This window comes from Chionomys nivalis, chromosome 25 (assembly GCF_950005125.1).
Source record: "Chionomys nivalis chromosome 25, mChiNiv1.1, whole genome shotgun sequence".
Lineage (NCBI taxonomy): Eukaryota > Metazoa > Chordata > Mammalia > Rodentia > Cricetidae > Chionomys > Chionomys nivalis.
In genome coordinates, this window is record NC_080110.1 from 37,653,423 (window position 1) to 37,676,247 (window position 22,825).

At 38.6% G+C, this 22,825-nt stretch overlaps 1 protein-coding gene across 1 annotated transcript in view; it reads left to right on the plus strand.

Annotated features, from left to right (window-relative positions):
- Nucleotides 1-20,956, plus strand: part of Cand1 (cullin associated and neddylation dissociated 1) — a 44,179-nt gene extending 23,223 nt beyond the window's left edge. Inside the window, exons 4-15 of the mRNA XM_057757581.1 lie at nucleotides 465-588; nucleotides 1,988-2,244; nucleotides 2,736-2,841; nucleotides 4,027-4,172; nucleotides 6,414-6,706; nucleotides 8,762-8,903; nucleotides 9,144-10,637; nucleotides 11,359-11,454; nucleotides 13,199-13,368; nucleotides 13,449-13,613; nucleotides 14,645-14,752; nucleotides 18,946-20,956. Coding sequence (XP_057613564.1) covers nucleotides 465-588; nucleotides 1,988-2,244; nucleotides 2,736-2,841; nucleotides 4,027-4,172; nucleotides 6,414-6,706; nucleotides 8,762-8,903; nucleotides 9,144-10,637; nucleotides 11,359-11,454; nucleotides 13,199-13,368; nucleotides 13,449-13,613; nucleotides 14,645-14,752; nucleotides 18,946-19,170 — 3,326 coding nt within the window. The 3' untranslated portion in view covers nucleotides 19,171-20,956. The remainder of the gene's footprint in view (nucleotides 1-464; nucleotides 589-1,987; nucleotides 2,245-2,735; nucleotides 2,842-4,026; nucleotides 4,173-6,413; nucleotides 6,707-8,761; nucleotides 8,904-9,143; nucleotides 10,638-11,358; nucleotides 11,455-13,198; nucleotides 13,369-13,448; nucleotides 13,614-14,644; nucleotides 14,753-18,945) is intronic.
- Nucleotides 20,957-22,825: the final 1,869 nt, after the last annotated feature.

The following is a 22,825-nucleotide window of genomic DNA, read 5'->3' on the forward strand; positions in this document are numbered from 1 at the left end:
TGGTGTTTGTGTGTGTCTGTCTACATGCACATGAGCAACATCTCCATTTGGTGTGAAGTAACTACATTGGAGCTTAAATGTGTTACTTTTTTCTTTTTAGAAATTGTTTAATTTGCAGTGCAAATGCATCAGAACATAAATGGCATTTGCTAGAAAGAATTCAAGAGCAGCAAACCCTTGATACATTTCAATCTAGACATTTGTTTGCCACAAGCACTACAGGCTTCTAGTCAAGATTCAATAATTGCCCAGATAGTGATAGTTGTTACATTTCCCGTACCCCTTGACAGTTAAGATTTTTGATTATTGGTTAGGTATAATAAGCTATTATTTTTACGGATTTTTTTTCCTTAGCAAGGCTCTCTTAAGTGTCTTGAACAAGGTTAGTCTGTTGAATATTTGGTAACCAGTACAGATATCAGATAGATTTGACATATTTGAATTTTTATTTACTCCCCCTGTAGGCTCTGCACTAGCTGCTAATGTATGTAAGAAGATTACCGGTCGCCTCACCAGCGCAATAGCAAAGCAGGAAGATGTCTCTGTCCAGCTGGAGGCCTTGGATATTATGGCAGATATGCTGAGCAGGTAAATGTGCGTTATACCTGTAATAAAACTCAGTGGTTGGGGGTAAAGGAAATGTAGGCTAGTATGCATCACAGATGTTTCATGATTCTGAAAAATCTTAAGTTTGTGATTGCACATTTTTAGCAGTTTGTTATTATTGTGTTCTTGTTCACTGGTCTGCTGACATGAGGAGATGCTTTAGTGGAAGTCACAAATCTGCAGGTGAACAACCGTGTTCACACTGCATGTCTGCAACGGGGGGTTGAATTTTATTCACTTGTTGCTTTCCTACTTTTTGTGGCAGGCAGGCAGGCTTAGGAATAAATAAGGCAGTTCTTAGAAAAATGAACTTTATAGGGCATTTCACTTTCAGTGTATCCTTGTTTCTAACAATTATTAGTTATTCATTATTTGTGACTAGTATTATGGTTAATTTGGTTTAATATAAAAATAGTTGAGGGTTTTGATAGAGAAAATTGTGCGTTTATTAAATAATGTAATGAGGGGCTATGATTGCCCTGTCACACAGAGCTCTCTTACTTTTATCTAGGAGGTAAGAAGGGAGATGGCCAAAAAGCCAAGGGAGTCCAGACTAAGTGGGACTGTGCTCAGTGAAGCTTTGAATGGGCGAATGTGAGGAATAGGCGGCACTCGGGTGATGAGCTGCAAAGGTGTAGAATATGTGGATAAGGATAGCGAAGACAAAGGCAGCAGGAGTCCTTGGTGGACTGGGGTCCTGCCAGCCGGGCGGGAATGGATGCTTCATTGTTAAGCAGTGATAACCCAGTCTTTTTGTCCCCTGTGTGATTTGCAGACTGGCACTGTTGGCACATGATAGTATATACTTTGGTGTGTGTGTGTGTGTGTATACATACATACATACATACATACATACATACATACATACATACAAAATATAATTTAACTGTCTGCATGTTGAGAGATTGGGAAACACAATATTGGGAGCAAATGAACCAATAAAACTGAGCATGAGGTAGACAGAGAAAAGAAGGGAGAAAGTGAAGAGACATACGGGTTTTTAGTGTCGTGAGTACTCAAAAAAAACACAACTAAGTAGATAAAATACTTTGAACGAGGGATGCGACAAGATCATTGTGCCTTTTGTTTTGTTTGGTGTTTTGCCAACAATTGGTTAGCCAGTTTATATAGTAGGTAACAGGCCTCACAGGATTTATTTGGTGAAACATCTCCATATACATTTAGCTTGGAGTTTTCAGATGCATCGATACTGGCAGTGAAAATTTATTTAGCTTTTCTTTTACTCTGAGTTTCAATTTGTCTCAACCTAATTTGTATCCCAAATACGTACACTGAGTTCAGAGTCTAGACATATTAGTAGTGCTCTGGCATGTTGAATTGATTTTTCTTTCTGTTTTTCTCTCTTTCGTTTTTTTTTAAGGCAAGGAGGACTTCTTGTAAATTTCCATCCTTCAATTCTGAGCTGTCTGCTCCCCCAGCTGACGAGTCCTAGACTTGCAGTGCGGAAAAGAACCATCATTGCTCTTGGCCATCTAGTAATGAGCTGTGGGAATATAGTCTTTGTAGATCTTATTGAACATCTGTTGTCAGAGTTGTCCAAAAATGACTCCATGTCAACAACAAGGACCTACATCCAATGTATTGCTGCTATTAGTAGGCAGGCTGGCCATAGAATAGGTAAGACCTTTTTAAAGTTTCAAAGTTGGTTTGGTTTTTTTTCCCCCACATGTTTGTATGTTGTTTGTGCATGGTGTGTGTGTGACTCAATGCTCATGTGAGGTCAGATATCAACTCTGCAGTCAGTTCTCTGCGTCCACCTGTACATGGGGATCAAAGCCAGGCCCAGCCTGTGCAGGAGGCACCTTTACCCTCTGAGCCTACTCGCTGGCTGGCCCCCTAAAATTGTTTTTTTTTTTTAAACCCTAGGATTTTTTTTTTAATTTATTTATTATGTATACAATATTCTGTCTGTGTGTATGCCTGCAGGCCAGAAGAGGGCACCAGACCCCATTACAGATGGTTGTGAGCCACCATGTGGTTGCTGGGAATTGACCTTTGGAAGAGCAGGCAATGCTCTTAACCTCTGAGCCATCTCTCCCGCCCCCCCAAAATTGTTTTTTAAATTTTGTTAAAGTGTTTGGTTTTAAAAAACAATATGCTTTTCTTAGGTGAATACCTTGAGAAGATAATTCCTTTGGTGGTAAAATTTTGTAATGTAGATGATGATGAATTAAGAGAATACTGCATTCAAGCTTTTGAATCATTTGTGAGAAGGTAAGTTTTTCAGATCTCTGTATTTTTTTTTAAGTCTTTGTATTTAAAAAAGTTTTCTCCTTAAGATTGAAATAGTCATTTTAAGATTAGGTAAATAAAGAGAAATAGCATATGTAATTCTTCATAAATAGTAATTGATTGCAAATAGAATATTTGTAGCAAATGTCATCTTACTATTATAAAATCTAGTATTTCCGTTTACTTTGAAAATACTTATTGTTATAACTTAAAACACTCATACAGTATTCACTTATACCGGGAGAAATGTTGCGTATTATAGTCTGTTTCCAGAATAACAGGGTGGGATTTCCAAAGAGAAATATAGTAGGTTGCCCTTCTTTTCAACCTTTATGTTTCAGACAGTATTGGCTAAAAATTGTGTGAGAACAGTATTAGCTGAATGTTTGTCTTTGACTAATATAGTTTGTTTGGATGTCTTGATTCTAACTAGTTTTGGTCTGTACTTTGCCCTTTTGCCTCATGGTTTAGGGAGCACTTTTATAGTGCTGCCAGTTTAAAAGTAATTTATTATTACTGTTGTCTTTTGATGTTTTAATCTGTGTGGGTGTTTGGGCTCTGTGCGTGCCTGCACCCTGTACACGCCTGGCACTCATGGAAACCAGAAGGAAGTATTGGATCCCCTGGCACTGGAATTCACAGGTGTGCGCTTCCATGTGAATGCTAGGATTGAATCAAGGTTCTTTGCAAGAGCCACCAGGGCTCCTGACCCCTAAATTGTCTCAAGCCTCCATACCATATTTTGAAAATTAGTAGTGGTGAGGTTCATTTTATTAAGAACCATGAATTGCTCCTTTAATTTTGACTCTGTGAGCATATGTATATTTTTTATTGATAATTAGTATGCAGGGAGAGAAGACCATGATGCTAAGTGAATATTCACTAACAATTTTACAGGTGCCATTGATAAATATCTATATTGCTCCGCCTTGAACCATGTAGTTTATACATATACATATATATGTATATGTATATATATGATATTTGTGTGGGGTCACACATCCTAAAACTGAATATCATTTGAAAGGGAAATTTTTTCAAACATGAAGCTCATGGAACAAAAATTAAGTAGTCAGAAACTATTTTGCTGGTACTGCTAATAATTGAACAGGGAGAAAAGTATGGTGTGTGTGTGTGTTTTAAAACAGCTCTTGTCTTTATATTCAGATGTCCTAAGGAAGTTTATCCTCATGTTTCTACCATTATAAACATTTGTCTAAAATATCTTACCTATGATCCAAATTACAATTATGATGATGAAGATGAAGATGACAATGCTATGGATGCTGATGGTGGAGATGATGATGATCAAGGTATTTCAAATTATATAGAAGGAATCTGTGTGTTACCTCAAAAGAAGCCAATATCCCAAATGGAACATTGGTTCATAACTGCAAATTGTACCATAGTTTTGTGGTGCTCAAGTCTTAAGCATAGTGGTGAATAACCACTCTATTCTTTATAAACCCAGTCCAGGGTGTTTATACTACTATTTTTTTTTTTTTCTTGAAACAGGGTTTCCCTTTGTAGCCCTGTATGTCCTGGAACTCTGTCTGTAGACCAGGCTGGCCTTGAACTCAGAGATCCACCTGTTTTGCCTTCTGAGTGATTTTAAAGGCAATTTATACTTTTTAAAAAACAAAAACAAAGCTTTTGTGCAAGATAAGTAATTGTTTTTGAAAAATGAATCTAAATATATACATATTCGGGTAGTTTGGTTGGTATTGAAAAATTCTAAATATTGTTTGAGATCTTGTTTAATGTTCATAATGTAAACATTTTTATTGAATCTGGGCTGGTTTGTGGTAGTGCTTCAGGGACAGCGATTGCTGGTGTTGGTTTTGAAGAATTATAATAGAGATGTTTAAATAGATAAATTACCAAGTCCATGGGTTAGTAGGTTTTCTGTTACTTTTATAGTAATTTTTAGTTATATTTTGTGAACTTATGCGATAAATTTCTTAGAAAATCTGTGATTTAACCCATCTAAAAAGCAAGTACAACCTCCCCAACTCCATCTCCTCCTCCAGCAGGTACTGCCCCATCCATCTTCTCTACAGCAGCTCTCCTCGAACCAGTGCTGTTAAGTTCTTTTCTTCCTCTTCTGTCTTGAGTGCAGTTCCAGCTATGGACAAAATTGCAATGCCCCAAAAATGTTTACTCCCTTAGCTATCATCCAGTGACTAGGATATCACACCTCTCTGTCTCCTGGTTCTTAGTCATCTCTAACCACTAAATAGGGATGTGCCTGAGCTAAATCTTTTACTAATCTGTAACACTCTTAGTTTTCCTTTGGATCTTCCCTCGTCTTCTGAGTTTAGTATCAGTATTAATTAGCTCAACTCTACACCTTTCCTGCAAATCTGGTTTTGTACATAACTGTTTAATTGATGTTACTGATTGTTTAACTAAAATATCTATCTCATCCCTGCCTCTTCAGCCTCTGCTTCTTCTTTAATCTCTTCCATCTTAGAATGGCTCCTTCATACCTCGCACCCTAGAGCTTTCCCTCATTTGACACTACTTTTTACCCCTTTAGCCTTTTTATTGTAGCAATAATCATTTTTGTGCATATTGTAATTGATTACCACTCACCTATTAGAATGCAGTATTCCTGAAGACTAGAAAATTTAACCTTGATTGCTTTGCTTTTAGTGTGGTGATTAGGATAATACTTGGCCCATAGTAGTCACTTGATAAATATGTTATATTAATGGGGAGGAACTTCGGGAGTAAAATGTATATTCCGGGTTTTGAGTTAGTATCATGCTAAATAATCCAAGTCCTTCTGCTACTTTAAAATGAGATGGGCTAAATATAAGAAATATTACTCAGCCACAGCATTTCAGTTTCCGTGATTAAGACATTTATTAACTTTCTATTAAACATTATTTCTAGGATGTAGTTTTCCAGATGTGTTATAGAAGAAAGAATTTGGTTTATTTTCTGTTAAATAGATTAAGTCTTACCTTGGTGCTACCTTGTAAATTTTAAATAGGTATTGTTAAATGAATCTAATGCCTTTTATTTTAGCACTATTTGGTTGAGTTTTCTTATGAAGGATAGATGTCCAATCTCTTAGATCATGTCTTTGTTCCAGTAGCACAGAGAAGGCTCAGGGAGGAGCTCTGTGAGACCGCAACAGTAGCCTTCTTGCTGAAAACCGGTCATAGCTGTCCTCTTTACTGATCTATAGCCAAACCTGGGCCACAGTTCATCTGATAAATGCCCATTGATTGTTTTTTTTTTTTTTTTTTTCTTCTACTGAGTCTTGAATTTGGTTCAAAGACTGGGAAATGTATGAGTTTCTAAGCATTTGCTGTATTAATGAAAGGGTTGTAAACTAAGTTTGTCATCTTCAAACAAGATGGGGCGTGGTTGTAATGAGTTCCGTATCTGTTTTGCAATCTATTCTGCCTAAGCCACCTGTTGCTTATACGTTAAGAAGCTACATTAACTAGTTGTCTTCACTGAAACACCAGTTCACGTTCTGTGTTAAAACATGTACTTTCTCTACCATTAATAGCCTGTTCACCATTGCCACTTCCCTCTAGGGAGTGACGATGAATACAGTGACGATGACGACATGAGCTGGAAAGTGAGACGCGCAGCTGCTAAGTGCCTAGATGCCGTGGTTAGCACACGGCATGAAATGCTTCCAGAATTCTACAAGACCGTCTCTCCTGCGCTGATATCCAGATTTAAAGAGCGTGAAGAGAATGTAAAGGCAGATGTTTTTCATGCGTACCTTTCTCTTTTGAAGCAAACTCGTCCTGTGCAGAGTTGGCTGTGTGACCCTGATGCAATGGAACAGGGAGAAACCCCCTTAACAATGCTTCAGAGTCAGGTCAGTGTGTGCTTGTGCTAACAGTCACTGGCGGGAAAGGAGTGCCTGGATGACTGAGAGAAGCACCGAGATAATGGGTGTGGTGCTCATACTTGGAAACCATTGGTTGTCATTTAAATAGACCTTAAGATTCAGGAAATTATCTCTGATATTAAAGGAGAACTCAAAGCTGTGAGATCATATGGCCAGCTTCACTTGTAATTTGTGTGACCTTAGACAAGTTAGTCATTTTTATTAAGCCTTGCTTTTAGTTCTTTGTAATAGGATTTACTTAGAAATAGCTACCAGGGTTGTTACGGATGAAATGGCCCGTGTAGTTCTAGTGTCTGGTTTGCTGCCTAGTGACTTTCACCACCACCACCACCACTCTATTTACTGAATATTTGTCCATACGGGCCTTTTCCTGTCTATATGTAACTTACAGCAGCTCTAGGCGTTTTTGTGTTTTTGTTGCTGGTTTTTTTGTGTTTTTTTAGATGATTCCATGCTATGGCCCAAGCTTGGAGTCCTTTTGCCAGTGCCCCTAAGTGCTAAGATTGCAGGCATGATCTGCCATGCCTTGTATTTCCATCTGTATTTCATAGATCACAATGCAGTTGTTGAGAGATTAAACCAGAAGAGAATAAATACTGTTTCTCTGCATTCCCCCCTCCCCTTTCTAAGACAGGGTCTCACTATACAGCTCTGGCTCCCCTGGAACTCACTCTGTAGACTAGGCTGGCCTTAGAGAGATGTATCCACCTGCTTCTGCCTCTCAAGGACTGGGATTAAAGGCTCATGCCACCACTGTCTGGCCGTCTGTCCTATCTTTAAGTAATGCAAATACATTTTGAGCTGAACTTGTAAATAGAAGTGAACTTGGAGATTAACTATGAGAGAGGATATTTTGAAATAGAGGATAAATTAGATAGTTAGATAATAAAAGAACCATAAGAAATTCTGAGAATATATTGTTTTTATTTCTTGATCAGTTTTATTTATGAGCTTTATGTTAGAGAGAGGGTGTTTTATTCTCTCTACTTAGTTACTGTGTGAATGTTAGGAGCCGGAAAGGAAATCCCTGTCTATAGCCAGTAAAGAACACACCAAAGTTCGCTAAACATTAGAAAGTTTTGATCAGATGTCTCTGAATTTTACCTCTACTGTTTGTTCCTTTGAGGTATGAAGTCTTTTGTAATAGCAAACTAAGAAAGAGAAAGGGGATATCAATTTGAGGGTATTTTTCTATTTTTTAAATTATATACTTCAGTTTTTGGTTGGAAATGATTCTGGTCATTGAAGACTTGTTGCTTGTTAGGAGGCTTTTCTCCACTTCTTGATGTTACTGACTGAGCAAGTATAGTTACAGTAAGTATGTCTAGGATATGAATTACCTAAACTTGGCTCCTGTATAATACAGTGTTGGGGAACTGTATTTGAAACACGATAGAAAAGATAGATTCTTTTGCTCATTTCCTGTAAGTCATATTAAGTATATGGAGGCACTGGAGAGATGGCCCAGAGGTTAAGAGCACTAGCTATTCTTCCAGAGGTCCTGAGTTCAGTTCCCAGCAACCACATGGTGGCTCACAGTGATCTACAATGAGATGTGGTGCCCTTTTCTGGCATGCAGGCAGAACATTGTATCTTACAATAAATAATTTTTTTAAATATTTATTTATTATGTATACAATATTCTGTCTGTGTGTATGCCTGCAGGCCAGAAGAGGGCACCAGACCTCATTCCAGATGGTTGTGAGCCACCATGTGGTTGCTGGGAATTGAACTCAGGACCTTTGGAAGAGCAGGCAATGTTCTTAACCTCTGAGCCATCTTTCCAGCCCCAATAAATAGATTTTAAAAATTAAATTAAAAAATTAACTGGGTGGTGGTGGTGCATGTCTTTAATTCCAACACTTAGTTCAAGGTCAGCCTGCACTACAGAGTTTGTTTCAGGACAGCCAGCGCTACACATAGAAAAACCCAGTCTTGAAAAAACCAAAAAACAACAACAAAAAAAGTATGTGGAGGCAGTACCTTTGGATCAGCTAGCTAATGAATGTGTGATGATTGCAGGTTCCCAACATCGTTAAGGCTCTGCACAAACAGATGAAAGAAAAAAGTGTAAAGACCCGACAGTGTTGTTTTAACATGTTAACTGAACTGGTAAATGTATTACCTGGGGCACTAACACAACACATTCCTGTACTTGTACCAGGTATGTAAGGAACAATCTCTTTGGATACTTATTAAGCACTTTTATTTTAGCACTTAAAGTTTATGAAAATTTGTACCTACAACTTTTTAATCTGTTTGAACACCTGTAAGTAAGGGGGGTTTAATATTTTCTATAGATTGTAAAGTACCTGCCATTTTAGAGATTATATGCAGCAGGAAATTTTAAGTCTTTCTGAAAACTACATAGAAACGATTAGATATTTTTCTTGGCCTTTTTCAGGAATTATTTTCTCACTGAATGATAAGTCCAGCTCATCGAATTTGAAGATTGATGCCTTGTCGTGCCTGTACGTGATCCTCTGTAACCACTCTCCTCAAGTCTTCCACCCTCACGTTCAGGCATTGGTCCCTCCAGTGGTGGCTTGTGTTGGAGACCCATTTTACAAGATCACGTCAGAAGCTCTTCTCGTCACTCAGCAGCTGGTCAAAGTCATCCGGCCTCTAGAGCAGCCTTCCTCCTTCGATGCAACTCCTTACATCAAAGATCTGTTTACCTGTACAATTAAGAGGTTAAAAGCAGCTGATATTGATCAGGAAGTCAAGGAAAGGGCTATTTCCTGTATGGGACAAATTATTTGCAACCTTGGAGACAATTTGGGTCCTGACTTATCAAATACACTTCAGATATTCTTGGAGAGACTCAAGAATGAAATTACCCGGTTAACTACAGTGAAAGCTTTGACACTGATTGCTGGGTCACCGTTGAAGATAGATTTGAGACCTGTCCTGGGAGAAGGAGTGCCTATCCTTGCTTCATTTCTCAGGAAAAATCAGAGAGCTTTGAAACTGGGTACCCTTTCTGCCCTAGATATTCTAATTAAAAACTATAGCGACAGCTTGACTGCTGCCATGATTGACGCGGTCCTGGATGAGCTCCCTCCTCTCATCAGCGAGAGTGATATGCATGTTTCACAGATGGCGATCAGCTTTCTTACTACCCTGGCAAAAGTCTACCCCTCCTCCCTTTCAAAGATAAGTGGCTCCATTCTCAATGAACTGATTGGTCTTGTGAGATCACCTCTCCTGCAGGGAGGAGCTCTCAGTGCCATGCTGGACTTTTTCCAAGCTCTGGTTGTCACTGGAACAAACAACCTGGGCTACATGGATTTGTTGCGCATGCTGACTGGTCCAGTTTACTCTCAGAGCACAGCTCTCACTCATAAGCAGTCTTATTATTCCATTGCCAAATGTGTAGCTGCCCTTACCAGAGCATGCCCTAAGGAGGGACCTGCTGTAGTAGGTCAGTTTATTCAAGATGTCAAGAACTCAAGGTCTACAGACTCCATTCGTCTCTTAGCACTCCTTTCTCTTGGAGAAGTTGGACATCATATTGACTTAAGTGGGCAGTTGGAATTAAAATCTGTAATATTAGAGGCTTTTTCATCTCCTAGTGAAGAAGTTAAATCAGCTGCGTCATACGCACTAGGCAGCATTAGTGTAGGCAACCTTCCTGAGTATCTGCCCTTTGTACTACAGGAAATAACCAGTCAGCCCAAAAGGCAGTATCTTCTGCTTCATTCCTTGAAGGAGATCATCAGCTCTGCATCGGTGGCAGGCCTTAAGCCATATGTTGAGAACATCTGGGCCTTGCTGCTAAAGCACTGTGAATGTGCAGAGGAAGGCACCAGAAACGTTGTCGCTGAATGTCTAGGGAAGCTCACTCTTATAGATCCTGAAACGCTCCTCCCGCGGCTGAAAGGGTATTTGATATCAGGTGGGTGTCTAGGCCTATCAGCTGTTCTCACTTCCAAGTTTGTTGACTTATTGTTGAACAATGCCAGTTGAGGAACTAAAACCATCTGCTTTTTGTTTTAATGTGTTAAAGTCACATATGTGATGAAAATGTGTTATGTGCATGGTATGTGTTGTAATGTGAAGTGATATTCAAAGGGACTTTGTTTCTGAGAAGAATAAAGCTTGATTGGGCAGTTTCTTAACTAGTGTAATCTAGTTCTTTATGCCGACTACATTTTATTGTTATTTGGAATTAGAATATAGAGAAGACAGCTCTTGAATTTAATATGAAGACCTTGGTAGTACTTATTCTATTAAAATTGCAGAAATTACTGCGTTTAAATATAAGAAATTAGAAGAGATTTTGATTTATCAGTGTTTACCTAGTTAGAAAAATAAGTGATTAATGCTATTCAGTCTTAAAATATTGTTACTTAAAAATTTCATGAACTGTAGATTTATCTAGTCCCTTCATGGATTTAACAGTTCCTTTTGTGAGGGCTACGTCCTCTGTTGCTTGCTCCTTCATAGCAGACAAGTTTTCTTCTAAAATCCAGTAAGATTGTTCCTTTAAGGTAGGAAACTTGATTTAGTATCTTGAGAGCGAGAAGACAGCCTTTGGGGACAGTGATGGTTTTTACAATGTCACTCATGGACATTAGTGGAGTGCATGCTGATGGACTTCAATTTGTTTTTATTAGGGTCATCATATGCTCGGAGCTCAGTGGTTACGGCTGTGAAGTTTACTATTTCTGATCATCCTCAGCCTATTGATCCACTATTGAAGAACTGTATAGGTAAGTGGAGACAACAGGTACTGCTGAGCTGCTTGGGAAAGTGCAGCGTTTCACGGGTGCTGTTGCTTCAATAGCCTTATTACTAGGGAAGTGAAACGCACCAAGGTAATTGTTTCATTATAAAGATTATTCATAATATATAGTTTTACAAGTTTAGCAGTTATATAGGCATTTCTTTATCAGAACTACCAAATGATTTGCTTATAACAGAAGTCGCCAAATATGGCAGCCTATAGTTACATTCCTTGATCACCACATTTTGGTGATGGCCTAAAATGGCTGTAATGAGTAAAGCAGATAGAAGAACAGCCAGTCCTTTAACCACTGGGCCAGCTCTCCAGCCCCGTGTAAAGGAATCTTACTGGTGTTGTTAGAGCCTCAATTTTTGATGATTTCTTGGAACCCGCTAACTCAGGATTCATAGAGAAGTTCCCATATAAGGTGACGCAAACCTAAGAACAAAAAGGCGAAAGCTTGGGTGGTCTGATTCTCAGAAGTATCGAGAGGAAAACCCAGGAAACAGTAGAGCCATCCCTATTTTTGTTAAGATAGTTTCTGGAATTAGACTTTTATAGCTTCCTATGTTTTAATGTTTTCCTCCTTGGTTGCGCTAATGCTAATAGTAGTTCAAACTCCTCAGGTGTAATCTGGTGTCTTCTTAAGGACAAATGACAGTGGCACAAGGAATGGCTACGTCGATTTCTCAGGTGCAGGAAAGGGGTCAGTTTAGACTTAGGTGATAGAGATACAAATGTTACCTAGAAGATACCTGTTCCTCCCTATAGAAGCATGTATTTAGACATTTGCGTTGTGAACTATAGTATGCGGGGAAGATGCTGCCAGATTCAGGACCTATAGTCTGTGGTCCCCCTCACTTAATCAGTTTGCTCCACTTGAAATTGATCGTGCAGTTTTGCATCATCTTGACTTCGTTTCTCTATACTGAAAGATTGTTGATGATAGAGTTGAGATTGTATAGAGGAAGTTATTATCTGCCGGATGCTGTTGAACACTGCGTGCTTTCGCTCTGCTCAGGATCCTGAAAGCATTATCTCCATATACTGATTGGGAAATTGGGCTCTTAAAGTACCTGCCCAGAGCTTCACAGTTAATATGGGAAATGATGTGTGATCTCAAGGAAGTTTTCATCTTAATTTCTTTCTGCACATTTTCATAATAGAAGACTTTAAAATGTGTGTAAGCAGTAGCTGGATATTTGACATTTATCCTGGTAGGTCGCACTCTTGAGCTTTTGTTAATTCCTGTAATTCCCAGTGAAGACAGATGGCGTTAGGAGGTGCAGTTCTCTGTCCTTTGATGATCTGTATTTCTGCTGAGTCTGGTTAGCTTACCTTCTTGCTGCTTCTAGTAAAGTGTAAGGAATTTTAAGGTTATGTTTGCTGGCTACTGGTTCCATTGCTTCTGAACAACTCATCTGTTTATAAAGTATTTATAAAAAGTAGTAAATGATGGATCTTAGGTGCTGTTTTATATGTCCTCTGCTTTTTAGGTGCCAAACGTAAGTTATCAATGGAAAATGTACACACATTCATCAATGATGTTTTGTTTTCATGCTGCTGAAATAAACTTAATGGCTGTCTTAATCTTATATCTGTTTCTCTGTGGCCCTCATTGAAGAAATAGCAGTGAGACCCACAATAGCTAAGGCAGTTTAGAAAAAATAATGTGTAAATTGTGTTCTAAGCTTACCACAAATATGTTGTTTCTCTTAACAATTTTTCAGGTGATTTTCTAAAAACTTTGGAAGACCCAGATTTGAATGTAAGAAGAGTGGCCTTGGTCACATTCAATTCTGCAGCCCACAACAAACCGTCGCTGATAAGGGACCTTCTGGACTCTGTCCTTCCTCATCTTTACAATGAGACAAAAGTTAGAAAGGAACTCATAAGAGAGGTAAGTGAGCTAGATCCCATCTGTTACCTGCACGTGTCTTTAATTGTCGCCTGCTTGCATGTTCCTTCTTGTTCTTACAGGTAGAAATGGGTCCATTTAAACACACGGTTGATGATGGTCTGGACATCAGAAAAGCGGCTTTTGAGTGTATGTATACACTTCTGGACAGCTGTCTTGATAGACTGGATATCTTTGAATTTCTAAATCATGTTGAAGATGGTTTGAAGGACCATTATGATATTAAGGTAAGATGTTTGTGAGTATCTATGGAAGGATTTATTTAATCGACTTTGATGTAACAACTTTTGTGTGTATAATTTACTTAGACGTATATAAATAAGAAAAATTAAGCCATGTATCAAGACACATAGACAGCAGTTGCAGAGTGTTTGGAGGAGTCAGTCTGCCTTTCAGGTTTAGGGCTTCTGTGTCTCGTCCTGTTTATCCTATTAGTCATTTGTGTCGTTTGTGTCTCCTTCAGTGTCAGTAAATGAGTGATTTAAAAACAATCAAGTAAATGAATCATATTCTTTTTGTGATATTCTTTAGCAGGGACCTTTGGCCTGGTAGAGCAAAGGTGACTACTGAGCCATGGTACCAGAATTTCAGCTTTTATGATAAAATCGTAGGCCTTTATAGTCCAAGGAAGAAAGAATATTTTAATATAGATTTTTCAGGTTTTGTATGGACTCATTTAAGTGATCATCTGCCCTCCCAAACTCTACTGAGAAAGTAGAAATTTCTATAAAGTTTTGCATCCAGTTGAACACATATCTAATTCAGTGAATTTTATTCACATTGCATGTGAATGAGTTTGCAGCCTTCTGCAGATGCGGTAACCCTCGCTAAGGAGTGGGTGTTTTCACCCAGGTGATTCAGCTGTGCAGTCAAAACTGAGAGCAGAGCTGGGCGGTGGTGGCGCACGCCTTTAATCCCAGCACTTGGGAGGCAAAGGCAGGCGGATCTCTGTGAGTTCGAGACCAGCCTGGTCTACAAGAGCTAGTTCCAGGACAGGCTCCAAAGCCACAGAGAAACCCTGTCTCGAAAAACCAAAAAAAAAAAAAAAAAAACTGAGCGCAGCTTTCAAGTTTTGTATTGTAGGACACATGGAAGCTGCATTTCCCTTACATTTCACCTCAGATAAGGTGTGCTATGAATCTCATTCTGAGTGGCCGACTAAACTACAGTGATGCTTTAATTTGCATATAGTTTTCTATTTAAAAAGTGTGTCAGAAGGTATCATTAGAAAAATTGAATCTTTTTTTATTCCTTATAGATGCTAACATTTCTAATGTTGGTGCGGCTCTCTACCCTTTGTCCGAGTGCGGTACTACAAAGGCTGGACCGACTGGTCGAGCCCCTGCGTGCTACGTGCACAACTAAGGTAATCCTTGCCCTTAAGGCATCAACGTAGGCTACATTTGGCATAGGAATTATGGGGTGTGGAAAAGAATTGTGTTAAGATAAAAATGTTAAAATTTTGTGACCATAAATTTTTTTAAATTCTTAATATATGCAATTTACATAGTGTGGATGTGTATTCTGAGGCAGAATCCTGTGTTTTAGTTAGGATGGCTTCCAACTCTGCAACTTATCTCAGGCTCCCAAATGCTGGGATTACAGGCATATGCCTACTGTTTTGTTTCATAAAATTAATTTTAAAACAAATAAACAAAAAAGTCAGGTGGTGGCGCACACGTCTTTAATTCCAAACAGTCAGAATGCAGAGGCAGATAGATGTCTGTGAGTTTGAGGCCAGCCTGGACTAGTGAATTCTACGACACCCACGACTACACTGAGAAACCCTGTCTCAGAAAAAGAAGATAAAAGCTTTTCTTTTTTATCTTTATTCTTTTTTCAAAGAAAAGTTTTTATCTTTTCTTTTTTCGATACTTTAAAAACTACAGATTCCTAGCTTACTATTTTTTCTCACTTTTCAAATTTAATTTTGTTCTTTATCTGTTTCATGAAACCCTTTGGGGAACACTAGTGTTTCTTCAAGGGTCTGATAGAATTCAGAAGTTCGTCTCTTCAGTCTTAGGGTTGCCTTTTTTAGGAAATTCTTTATTACTGCTTCAACCTCATTGCATTTTAATTTGCTTTCTGTTTGGTGTGATAAAGACTGTGACCAAAGCAGCTTGGGAAGGAAAGGGCTTATTTCATGTTACAGCTTGTTGACTACCAGACAGGGAATGTAGGGCAGGAATTGGTGCAGAGGCCAAGGAGTGCTGCTTACTGACGGCATCTCTTGTGTAGTGATGAGCGGCGGGGCTGTGTCCCCGCCACCCAGCTCCTGCACGGCTAGCTTTACCCGGAATAATTACATGGAAACTGTATTTTTTCAAACACTGCTTGGCCCATTAGTTTTAACCTCTTATTGGCTAGCTCTTACATATTGATCTAACCCATTTCTAATATTCTGTGTAGCACCACGAGCTGGCTTACCAGGAAAGATCTTAACCTGCGTCTGTGTCAAGTGGGAGAATCATGGCGACTCACTGACTCGGCTTCTTTCTCCCAGCATTCTGTTCTATTTACTCCGCCTATCTTAATTCTACCCTATCAGAGGCCAAGCAGTTTTCTTTATTAATTAACCAATGAAAGCAACAGATAAATACAAGACCCACCTCCATCACTCTTGACTTACTCATTTGCTTCATTTACTCCAGTACCCTGCTCAGGGACAGCACCACCCACAGTGGGCTGGGCCCTTCTAAGTATCAGTTAAGAAAATGCCCGCACAGGCTACCTATAGTACAGTCTGATGGACAGTTAACTCAGTGGCCCTTCTCTGTTCTCATAACACCAGATTGTGTCGAGTTGACAAAAGCTTACCCCCACAGTTCTGCATGTCTTCTTGGTTCAGGTTTCTTTTATTTGGGAGGCGGGTGGGGGTGGTTTTGAGACAGGATTTCTCTGTGCAGCCATGGCTGTTCTGGAACTTGTTTTGTAGACCAAGCTGGCCTCACACTCACAGAGATCTGCCTGCTTCTGCCTTCCACATGCTGGGATTAAAAGTATGTACCACCACTGCCCGGCTTGGTTCAGTTTTATAGGTCAAATATATCCATAACTTAGAATTTTCCATTTATTTGTATATATATTTTTACAGTATTCCATAATGCTCTTTTTGGATTTCAGTGCTGTTTAATATTTCTTATTCCGTATCAAGTCTAATTAACTTGGCTCTTATCTCTTTCTCTTGAAAATAGTTTTGTCAGTTTTATCTATTCAAAAAAGCATCTCTGCTAGCTTATTAATTTTTTGTGTGGTTGGGAATCTCTTGATTTCTGCCTCACTGATTTCAACTTTGACATTTATTGTTTCTTACTTTCTGCTTTCCAGGTTTTGTATATTATTGTTTTTCTAAATCTTTAGGATATTTGAGGTATAATCTCGCAAGTTTAGCACAAACTGACCTGAAACTTTTGGTGTAGCCCAGGTTGGCCTCTACATCTTGATTTTTGAAGTACATCATTAGCTTATCGGAAATTTCTGAGGTTTTTTTTTTTTTTCCATTGTAGATATTCTTAGCTATGGATTTGTATCTTATATTGGACTCTGCTGTATTCCACATATTGTAGACAAGGTAGAAGCCTTCTTAAGTAAGAGCAGTGTTAATTCTGCTATTAGAACCAGATACAGACAACAAAAATAAAACTGTCGACAGTTTTCTCAGTGATCCTAGAACCAGAAATTCTCATCCACTTGGGAGAATTAAGCAACACATTTAAAAAAAAAGTCAAGTTGATTTTATTATAGACTATAAAGACAAATAATATACACAGATCAATAAATGTAATGTTGCACATAAATAAAAAGAAAAACAAATACATAACTACTTCAGTAGATGCAGGAAAAAGTCTTTTACAAAACTAAGCATCCCTTTGTGATGAAAGTCCTGTAGAACTGGAAACCAAAGGATCATTCTGCACTCTAATAAGGCAGTATGCAGCAGCTTGATAGCATTACACTTACTGGGAAAACATAAAGCATTTCCTTCTAAATAAAATATAAGACACGAAACAAAACAATGGGGTGAAGAGATAGCATGTAGAACAGAAGGAAACCTTTACCTGTTGTTCACGTGATGTGGGCTTGGTACCCAGAATATGAACAAACCAACAAAGCAGATAATTTCATATATAAATGAGTAATGAACTGGACAGGTACTTTACAGATGAATTTTTACAAGTGATCAATGAGTAATAAAAATGTCATTAAGGAAATACAAATCAAAACTGTATTGAGATTTCCATCTCACATTCTCAAAATCAAACATCGAGAAGCAAACTAGTAAGGATGCAAGGAAAAGGGAATTCTGGTAGTGCTGATAGGTATGTAAGTAAGTTTAGCTACTATGGAAATCAGTCTTGCTGATTTTCAAGAACAGTTAAAGTGACATGAACTTCCATGACCTATAGTACAAATGCATACATACCATGTTTATTGTAACACTGTTCACAGTAGCCAACTATGGAATCAGTATAGGTGCTGATGAGATGAATGGATTTTAAAGTGTGGTACGTAGTATATATGTACTATACAGATACAAGCAGACACACACACAGTGCAGAATAGCAGTAATGTATATATTTTTTGAGACAGGTTTTTTCTTTGTAGCCCTAACTGTCCTAGAACTAGTTTTTTGTTGTTGGTGGTTTTTTTTTTTTTTTTTTTTTTTTTTTTTTGGTTTTTCAAGACACGGTTTCTCTGTAGCTTTGGAGCCTGGCCTGGAACTAGCTCTTGTAGACCAGGCTGGCCTCGAACTCCCAGAGATCCGCCTGCCTCTGCCTCCCGAGTGCTGGGATTAAAGGCGTGCGCCACCACCGCCCAGCCTAGAACTAGTTTTGTAGACCAGACTAGCCTTGAACTCACAGAGATCCACCTGTTTCTACCCCTTAACCAAGTGTTGGGATTAAAGCATGCACCACCACTGCCCAGCCAATTATATACGTTTCTAGGGAAATGAGTAGACTTTGAGATAATCATGGTTTACAAAATAAGCTAGACTCAGAAGAATGTTTTTCTCCTTTGTATGTGAATTTAGGCAAAACATAAAACAGAAAAAAATACAAAAAAAAGATACAAAAGTAAAAAGTGGATGAAGTTATATTAGTGTGGGATAAGATACGATTAAGCTTCAAAAAATGAAGCATTTAGTTGTTACTAGAGAGGGATTCATAACTGACACATAATGAAATGAATCTTGGAGAATGAGGACTTTGAACCTTGAAGATGAAACAAGTTTAGTGTTTTAATCAAGGTAAAAATAAAGGCATGCATGGAAATGTTATTTGGTGTTCAAAGGAGATGAATATTAAGTATTTGTTTTCTTGGTAGGGCCAAAGTTGTTCTCTCGTTCTATAGGGCCGAATTTTTCAGTCTTTTTGTATTAGGGCTTGTGTCCCGTACTAGGACAGGTAGTGCCTCAAGGAGATTTGTTGCGTGCTGTACTGAGTGCAGTGTGCCTTCTGGACTATGAGGGCGTGGCTTTACGTTATGGACCAGGAGTTCTTGTCTGCATACGTTTTGTTAGTGTTATAACATGTGATCTAATTTTACTTTGTATTGCAGGTAAAGGCAAACTCTGTCAAGCAGGAGTTTGAAAAGCAAGATGAGTTAAAACGATCCGCTATGAGGGCAGTGGCAGCGTTGCTAACCATTCCAGAGGCAGAGAAGAGCCCGCTCATGAGTGAATTCCAGTCACAGATCAGCTCTAACCCTGAGCTGGCAGCCATCTTTGAAAGTATCCAAAAAGATTCTTCATCCTCTAATTTGGAATCAATGGACACCAGTTAGATGTGTGTTACACGTGGGGACCATTCCATTTGACCGCACAGTGCACTGAGCTGACAAGTTGACCATTGACACGGAAGAGAAGTGTCCAGAAGCTTCGGGATGTTCCATTTGTTTTCCTCCATGGAGAGTTTGTTCAGCTTTCTTCCATTTTTGTTTTTATAGCATTTACTTCAGAAATCTGTATTTCCATAATCCAGAGGTTATAAAACCACTAATGTTTTTAGTGGTTAGAGCAACATTTGAAATGGGAACTAAAGTTAGGATTTATGAAATGTGGAGATAGGGTCCAGTATCTCTTTGCCATGTAATGTGTAGGATTAAAATGTTAAAATTTTGTGACCATGGATTTCTTGTTTTATAAATTCTCATTTAAAATCAGTTCTGCAACACAAAAACCATGTTTGTTTTCTTATATATCCTCTTTCAGCAGCGTAAGTTGATTTTTAACTGGCAGATAAGAATGTCCATTTAAGATGTTATATTTCAGAGATTGGCATCTTAGCAAAGATAAAGTATCACTCTTAAGTATAAGGCTTAACAATATCCCCTTGTGCACACTGATCTTGCATGAACAGGTTTACAAATACGTATTATCTGTAACACAGCATGTACAGATTATTCACAGTGCCAGTTCAAATAAGCATCAAATGCAGTGTTCAGACACGTTTGCACAGAAACCGTCACCTGCTGAGAGGGGAGTTAATGTTGAAAATGGCTTTTTAACCGCCAGTGTGAACTTACAGATGTGTTCCGCAAATCAAGTCACGGCATTTGCAACCCTATCCTTTTTGAAATTATCTTACACATTTAAGTACTTAGATTTTCTTAGTTCCATGTTGGTGTGTGTGTTTTGTTTCTACCGAGCAGTTCTCAAAGCCAGACTGTTGCTCCGTTTGGGTTCTGCCTTTGTTACTGGAGGATATAAACCTCACCTGCGCTTTCAGGTTTCGTTTGTAGGGAATTCTGAGCTGCCCATTAGTCATTCTGTTAGCTGGAGCTTTCTCGTAGTGGAGTTACAGCCCCCTCCCTAGCCTGTGTCTTGTCCTAAGCGCCGTATTGTCTTTGCTAAGTGCTGGCTGTTGGCTGGGGGAGTACAGCTTTTGCAGTTTTTCTGTTGTAGTTGCGGTCTTACCTAACATTCCTCTATAGCCTCCTCCTCCAGGTCGTGGTGCTCTTGTTGACAGTGAGAGCTATTCTGAAATAAAGACATCTCTTCATGCCGTGCAGATGATGTTTACATGCCTTGAAGGGGGGCAGTTTCTAGATGGGGCAGTCAGTGTCAATCAGCCTGAAAGCTGCACCGTGAGCTGTAAAGCTGTGAATTAAAACACGTTTCCAGTTGTTGGACCCATGTACTGTAACAGGTGAATAAGAGAACAACTTGGCACTCTGAATGCCAGCTGCTGCAGAAGGCATTGGTACGATTTCCATTATACATTGGTTTGGAACATTATATGAAGTTGGTGCCCTGTCAAAATAGAGTAGGTAACAATTTTATGTCGTAACTTGCATAAAACTCATTTAGTAGATTACACTGTGCATTACTGTGGTATAGATGAGGATGTAGTTAAGATTTGGGTTATTGCTTTCATCAGGCTCTAGGTCTGGACATTTTGACGGTCATGTGTTCTGTGACTGTCTTAATTACCTGAAGTTAAGCCCATATACTTTCATTGGTTTTTTCCCCCTTGGTTAGTCTTGAATTTAAGGTACATGTTATGTTTTTGTTTGTCTGTTTTGAGTCTTGCAAGTCAACTCATTTTCCTACGTTGATAAATTCTTTTCTGGAGACAATACTGCTTTAATGGCTATTTTATATATAGTGTCACAGTTCCTATCCATACAGAGCAGAGGAATCAGGAATGCTCAGGGTTGAAGTGCTGAGCCACACTAACGTAGTGATGTGCTCTAGATCTGAGGTGGGAGTAGACGGGAATGGAGTCCAGATGCGAGGGAAGGGAGGCCCCCAGACCTCGGTAGTGTGAGAGTAAGCTCTTGGCAGTTTTTATGAATAGATTGCAGTTAGCTTAAATCTATTTGGAATTTTTTAAAAGAAAGCTCAATATGCATTGAGTTTTGGGTTTAGACTGTCTTAAAAAATTTAGGCAGGAAAAAGTCTAACAAGAGTTATTTATAAGTTTAGTAGGATTGACTGCTACTATTTAATCATATTTTATTAGTGATACCTAAAAGCTGCTGCTTTACTAGCAGTTATAATTCTTAAAAGATTGGAATATGATAGCTTTGTTCAGTATTTGTATATTTACATAAATTAATCATAACTGAGCAACCAAATGAGTCCATTTTAATCCACACAGTCCTTGCATAAACAATAACAGCACAAGGGCATACACAATTAACTTATATAGGATGTTTTAATATTTTTGTATCTAGCTCAGCCTTGGATAAGAAGTCATGATTGAAGTTGAACATGTTGACATCCATAAAATTCTTAGCTGCTGAAGCTTTCTTTAATTTGGTCATGAGTCTTCAGAGCCACTTTGCTTACGTGAGCAAGTGTATAGTGATGCTTTGTAACTGAAGGTGTGGTTTCTGCCTCACTTTAGCTGAGAAGCAGGGCGGTGGAAGCACACACCTTTAATCCCAGTACTTGGGATGCAGAGGCAGGTGGATCTCTGAGTTTGAGGTCAGCCTGGTTTACATCACTCTGTTCTAGAACAGCCAAGGATGCCTAGAGAGACCCTGTCTTGAAAAACAGAAACCAAAAAAAAAAAAAAAAAGGAAAGAAAATTTAAAGTTGTGAAAATTTGATTTTAGATATGAAAGCTTTCAAGAAAAATTCAAATTGTAGATTTTCCTGAATTTCATTTTCACTAAGTTACAGTCTTTAACTAAACTCTGTGGAGTGGAAAATTGATGTTTGGTTGAAAAATGGAACACAATAGAAGTGTGCCAGCAGCTACCCAGAGCTCACAGGTAAAGCTGCTTTCTTAGGAAAAACACAAAGGGAAATTATTTGTTTTTCCCTTTTCAGAAAAAAAGTAGCTTGTTTTCCTGGTAATACTAATAACGATTTGGGGAAGACCTGTATTATAGTTTAGGCCATTCGGGTTTCAGTAGCATGGTTTTGTTCTATGTTGGAAAAGTAGTGTGGTATCCCAAAGGACATTTAGTTTCCTTGGGCATTTTACCAACCAACTCTGAAAATGACCAAGAGGTGATGTATAGACTTGTTTTCTGCTAGACCTACAGTATCAATGAGACAGAATCTGAAAGATTTTATTTAGTAGATTAAAGTTCTATGTTGGATCCTTCAGACCTTTAATATCAGGTCTCTGGGGTGGTTTTGGAATGTTTTGCTCAGGTCTTCGAGAGAGAGAGAGTAGGAAGAAAACTTATTTGAAACAAAATCCTTTACAAATGAAGGAATGTTGGGATTAGCATATTTAGCCACTTGGGAATACTTGATGCTCATGAGTGACATGGGAATGCTCACACATGGCTGAAAAGCTATAGAGTTGTACTCTGAATGATACCATGGCAGCCCCGTGTTTACTAACTTGTAATAAGCTATTACTCTGAAAAGTTACTTTGCTTGTTTCACAGATTTTTTTTCCACATTTAAACAAAACTGCAACTGCTTGCTTAGGTGAGGACAGCTAAATGTGTATGTACCTGTACGCCTAGTGTAAGA